Source organism: Zea mays, chromosome 8 (assembly GCF_902167145.1).
Source record: "Zea mays cultivar B73 chromosome 8, Zm-B73-REFERENCE-NAM-5.0, whole genome shotgun sequence".
Classification (NCBI taxonomy): Eukaryota; Viridiplantae; Streptophyta; class Magnoliopsida; order Poales; family Poaceae; genus Zea; species Zea mays.
The window spans coordinates 120,505,209-120,511,517 of record NC_050103.1 but is presented as its reverse complement, the minus strand read 5'-3'; the positions used below and the strand labels follow the sequence as shown (position 1 = coordinate 120,511,517).

Sequence of the window (6,309 nt, the reverse complement as noted above, 5' to 3'; positions counted from 1 at the left end):
GGGCTCAGCCGCGGAAGACGACGAACTCCGCTTCGCCCGACCCCAGGGCTCGGACTCGGGCTCAGCCCCGGAAGACGACGAACTCCGCTCCGCCCGACCCTAGGGCTCGGACTCGGGCTCAGCCCCGGAAGACGACGAACTCCGCTTCGCCCGACCCTAGGGCTCGGACTCAGCCCTGGCCTCAGCCGACGGTCTCCGCCTCGCCCGACCCAGGGGCTCGGACTCGACCTCGGCCTCGGAAGACAGACTCGACCTCGACCTCGGAGGAGCCTCCACATCGCCCAACCCAGGGCACGGACCGACCACGTCAACAGGAGGCGCCATCATTACCCTACCCCAAGCTAACTCAGGCTACGGGGAACAAGACCGGCGTCCCATCTGGCTCGCTCCGCCAGACAAATAATGATGGCGCCCCGCACGCTCTATGACGACGGCGGCCCTCAGCCCCCTTACGGAAGCAAGAGAACATCAGCAAGGACTCGACAGCCTCGACAGCTGTCCTTCCGCCAGGCTCCAGCGCTCCTCCGACGGTCACGACACCACACGAACCGGGTGCCAAAACCTCTTCGGCTGCCACGATGGCATGTACTTAGGGCGCTAGCTCTCCTCCGCTAGACACGTTAGCACACTGCTACACCCCTCATTGTACACTTAGATCCTTTCCTTGTGCCTATAAAAGGAAGGATCAGGGCCCTCTTACAGAGGGTTGGCCGCGCGGGGAAGGACGGGACGGCGCTCACGCGAGGCCGCTCGCTCCCTCCCGCGTGGACGCTTGTAACCCCCTACTACAAGCGCACCCGACCAGGGCGCGGGACAAACACGAAGGCCGCGGGATTCCACCTCGCACGCCCGTCTCCCTCCGGCTGCCTCCACCCTTCGCGCTCCGTCTCGCGCCGACCCATCTGGGCTAGGGCACGCGGCGATAATTTACTCGTCGGTCCAGGGACCCCCCGGGTTCGAAACGCCGACACTAACCTTAATAAGGAAATAACTAACAAGGAAACAACTAGTAAGGAAATAACTAACAAAGTAACAACTCACAAGGAAATAACTAACAAGGAAACGACTAATAAGGAAATAACTAACATAGGAAACAACTAATTAGGTGGCTAACTTTCCTTCTAGCCACTTGCCTTCCCTTCTTGTGTCCTGGCTGCGCGCTCTGCTCCCCTGCGCACATCACGCGCGCGCCTGGTGTATGTGCGGTCGCACATCACAATGGGAGACCTAGGGCATGGGCGACTGTGAGGTGCCGAGGTCTACGACCGTGCGTCCGTAGGGGCTAGTGGGCGGTGGTGGTCCAGACGACTGGATGGATGGGACCATGGGCTTGGCCAGCATGGGGAATTAGGTTAGGATTAGGGATTGAAACTTTATTTTATATGAAACAACTCGAACCTATATGTTATATGTTAGCGGATTTCTTATCAGGGTAGCGGTTATAGGTTAAAAGAGAACATACTCATGACCATTGTATCCGATGAGTAGAATAAATGACCCAATAAAATATTCATGGGTTTCAAATTTTACCATACTCGTGCCCAAATAGTGGTTTTACTTATCGGGTATCAGATTTCGGGTACCCATTACCATCCTGCTGCTAGGTGTAGTTGGGCATTGAATCTAAGAATAAAGTTTAGTGGATTCAGGTGGTGATACTTACTAGTAGACCATACTACTTTCATTTTAGTTAGTGTTGCTTCCCTATGAATTTGTGTGCTCGTTGATAAAAGAACATAAACTCCGATCAACCACACTGAATTGCCTAGCTCGTTACTCAAAAGATAGTCTTACATGTGTGGTACAACCTAATTCTGACCCAATCCGACGAATGCGATGGGAGGATAAGGGTCATAATTTTTACTTACAACTACAATAATTCACAGTCCAGATATGAGCCATGATTTTTAAACCAAACCCGGCTCAACCTGAAAAACCCGACCCAAAGCCAAAAGAATCCAACATAAGTCGAAAAAATTCCGACCAACACATCAAACAAAAAGGCACAAGCCAACCTAACCCAACCCAACCCGATCCAATTCGACACTAGATATGGGTCAGATACAGACCATGCTAAATGACCCATGACTCAGTCTGATCTAAATCCGACCCCATCCAGTCTAGGTGTAAGATGAACTAGAGCCCAAGTAAAACAACGTGGAAAAGTAACTAGATGTGACAATGAATGGAAATTAATGGTGGCTCATGAAATTTGGGTCCTGATGCTGTGCAGAAGAACAAAGATACCACATAATTTAAAACAAATGAAGTGTGGTATGGCAGTTTCAATCGAGAGAGCATATAGGTCAATATTTGGTGACAAGCCTTAATTTGTTTCCTACTAGCAACTGTGGATACCGTGGCCATGGATCAAATGGTCGCCCAATCTACTACCCGCATTTTAGCTGTCGCAATCAAATCTGAGGCTCACTTGCATGCATAAGACATCAAAAATGCAAAGCAACTTTTGCTGACACGATTCAGTTGCATGAGAAACGCAACAATCACCAGTTTAAAATCGTAACTACAGAAGTAACGACCAGACCATTCATTTGCATCAAGAGTAACAAATTGCATTACAAGCTCGATTTCCAACATCCGATGCACACATAATTTCATCACTGCTTCATGATTCAGGTAAACCTGCTAGCCTCGCGATTCAGATAAACCTACTAGTCTCACGATTCAGATAAACCTACCACAGCCAGAGATGAACTAACAAGAGTTCCTGAAACTTTCTTGACCGCAAGACTTGTGGGCACGGCCAGAAAACGTCGCATCTGCAGAAGGGGAGAACATCGCGAGGAGCCCATCAGCCTAGCCGCCGAAGCCGTAGAGGGTGCGGCCCTGGCGCTTGAGCGCGTAGACGACGTCCATGGCGGTGACGGTCTTGCGGCGGGCGTGCTCAGTGTAGGTGACGGCGTCGCGGATGACGTTCTCGAGGAAGATCTTGAGCACGCCGCGGGTCTCCTCGTAGATGAGCCCCGAGATGCGCTTGACGCCGCCCCTCCTCGCCAGCCGCCGGATCGCCGGCTTGGTGATGCCCTGGATGTTGTCGCGCAGCACCTTCCGGTGACGCTTCGCGCCGCCCTTGCCGAGCCCCTTGCCACCCTTACCGCGCCCGGACATGGCTTCTTCCGCTCGGGTCTGTGGTGGGCTGGTGAGTTTCCTCGGAAGGCGAGATTAGTGGCGCTTGGAGTGTTGATTGGGGGAGGGAGAGGGGTTTAAAAGGAAGCGAAGCTGGGAGGATGCCGGTGGCTGCCGTCCGATACGGAGGGAATGGACGGGGAGGATGCTGCGGATCGCTGACGTGGAGTGAGGCGCGGATCACTGACTTGGCGAGTCTGAAATTTCATACGTGGAGGCGCGAACTTGAAATTGCTACGGTTACTTAAAGCATTGTTTATACTACACTGTAAAGTCAGTACACTTTTCAGTTTTAATATAAAATGAGAACAGATAAGCTCCTAAAGATAACTTCGAAATCACTTTATGAGTGATTAACCGTGCTGTGAGAAAGTATCTTTTTGGAAGTTGTTATTCCAAACAATCATAGATCAATAAATTGATAACATTTTTTATCCTCATTTATTTTTCCAATCTCATTGTATAAATATCAAGATACTCTATTCTAAGAGCAACTCCAATAGTTCTCTAAAAAATAGCTTGCTAAAATCATGTTTAGCAAGTTGCTAAATAGCTATTGGAAGTAAAAAATAACTTAGTCTCCAATAGTTGCTCATATTTAGGAAGTAGTTCGATTTTGAATCTAGATTTAGCGGCCCTGCCCCTATGTGAGGGCGAAAGAGACAGGTTATCACTACCGCGCTTGCAGCAACCTACCGATGTCAGCGTCGTCGTGAGTAACTCGACGTGCTGAGAAAAATTAGTCGGTTGCCCGTGCGTTACGACGGCTTACAACAATACCCACGTAAACTAAACATAAAAAAAATTAAAATTTTTTATTGATTGTCTCTGTTCTCTATATAATATTTTTTGATTTGGCTAACTGATATTATTATTTACTCCATGCAATATGTATTGGTACAACACGGTTAATGAAATGAGCGATTAGAAAAGAGTTCACAACAACTGCTGAACGAACAGAGATTATAAAATAAAATAATTCCATCATACAGAGACCAAATAAGAGAAAATTTGTGAGCTCAAATTTCTAAAATAAGTTACATGAAATCAAACTTATAAAAAAGATAGATCAAAATATGGAGTGATTGCTAAAATCAGGCATCAATAAAAACTGGATGCGCTCCATATAAATTATGCTACTTCGTAGCAATTAATAACGTTTAAAACCAACAAATAACATTTCTTTTTTGTTGCTCCATCCAATTTAGCAACCTCAAACACCATGGGGTCTATTGCGCCAATGTGGTCTCAGAAACGACCTAATGCTTGCAAGAGCCAAGAACGTCGTGCCGTGCTTGGGCTGTAGCATCGGGTCATAGTGCTGATTCGGCCTGACACGATTATATTTTTTTAGTTTACAAACAAACATATATATAATTTATATTTAATATTAAAAACATCTGAGCATGATATTCTACTGGTTATACAATTTTACTCAGTGTTTCTCGTCCTTCTTCCATCAGGGCATGGGTTTGAACCCCAACTTCTGCACAGTTTTTAACGTTTTGCGCTGATTTAATCAAATGGCCGACAGGCTAACGGGTTGGCCCAGCACAGTCAGCAGGCTGGCAGCCTGGCATGATATGCCTGGGCCAGAGTTGTGGCCCGCCAGCGTCGCCCGCCAGCGTCTGGCCCGTGCCGGGCCACCGTTTGGCCATCTATAGACGTGCAGTGGATTAATTTGAAATATCTGTGAGGGGTTATGTCGGCGTTCCGAGACCGAGGGGTCCCTGAGCCGACGAGTGAATGTCGCCGCGTGCCCCAGCCCAGATGGGTCGAGCGCGAGGGCGAGCGCGAAGGGGGGAAAGCGAGGCGGCCGGAGACCGGCGTGAGGGAGGTGGGAATCCCGCGGCCTTCGTGTTTGTCCCGCGCCCAGGTCGGGTGCGCTTGCAGTAGGGGGTTACAAGCGTCCACGCGGGAGAGGGAGCGAGCGGCTTCGAGCGAGCGCCTGTCTCGTCCTCGTCCCCGCGCGGCCAACCCCCTCTAAGAGGGCCCTGGTCCTTCCTTTTATAGGCGTAAGGAGAGGATCCAGGTGTACAATGCGGGTGTAGCAGAGTGCTACGTGTCTAGCGGAGGAGAGCTAGTGCCCTAAGTACATGCCGTCGTGGCAGCCGGAGAGATTTTGGCACCCAGCTGGTGTGATGTCGTGGCCGTCGGAGGAGCGATGGAGCCTGGCGGAGGGACAGCTGTCGGAGCGGGTTAGTCCTTGCTGACGTCCCCTTGCTTCCGTAAGGGGGCTGAGAGCCGCCGTCGTCACAGAGTATGCGGGACGCCATCATTGCCTATCTGGCGGAGCGAGCCAGATGGGACGCCGGTCTTGTTCCCTGCGGCCCGAGTCAGCTCGGGGTAGGGTGATGATGGCGCCTCCTGTCGACGTGGCTGGTCTGCGCCCTAGGTTGGGCGATGTGGAAGCTCCTCCGAAGCCGAGGTCGAGTCTGTCTTCCGTGGCTGAGGTCGAGTCCGAGCCCCTGGGTCGGGCGAGGAGGAGACCGTCGACTGAGGCCAGGGCGTAGTCCGAGCCCTGGGGTCGGGCGAAGCGAGGTTCGTCGTCTTCTGGGGCTGAGCCCGAGTCCGAGCCCTGAGTCGGGCGGAGCGGAGTTCGCCGTATTCCGGGACTTAGCCCGTGTCCGAGCCCTGGGTCGGGCGGAGCGGAGTTCGCCGTCTTCCGGGACTTAGCCCGTGTCCGAGCCCTGGGTCGGGCGGAGCGGAGTTCGCCGTCTTCCGGGACTTAGCCCGTGTCCGAGCCATGGGTCGGGCGGAGCGGAGTTCGCCGTCTTCCGGGACTTAGCCCGTGTCCGAGCCCTTAGTCAGGCGGAGCGGAGTTTCCTATGGTGCCTTCGGCCGGGCCTGACTGCCTGTCAGTCTCACTCTGTCAAGTGGCACCGCAGTCGGAGTGGCGCAGGCGGCGCTGTCCTTCTGTCAGGCCGGTCAGTGGAGCGGCGAAGTGACGGCGGTCACTTCGGCTCTGCCGGCTGGGGGGCGCGCGTCAGGATAAAGGTGTCAGGCCGCCTTTGCATTAAATGCTCCTGCGATTTGGTCGGTCGGTGCGGCGATTTGGTCAGGGTTGCTTCTTGGCGAAGACAGGGCCTCGGGCGAGCCGGAAATATGTTCGCCGCTGGAGGGGGGCCTCGGGCGAGACGGAAATCCTCCGGGGTCGGCTGC

The 6,309-nt window shown here is 52.4% G+C and overlaps 1 protein-coding gene across 1 annotated transcript; it reads right to left on the bottom strand.

Moving 5' to 3' along the window:
* Positions 1-2,511: 2,511 nt before the first annotated feature.
* Positions 2,512-3,211, bottom strand: LOC103635780 (histone H4). The gene has a single exon (XM_008658156.3). It carries the CDS (start codon positions 3,127-3,129, stop codon positions 2,818-2,820), a length of 312 nt encoding a protein of 103 aa, XP_008656378.1. The 5' UTR covers positions 3,130-3,211; the 3' UTR covers positions 2,512-2,817.
* Positions 3,212-6,309: the final 3,098 nt, after the last annotated feature.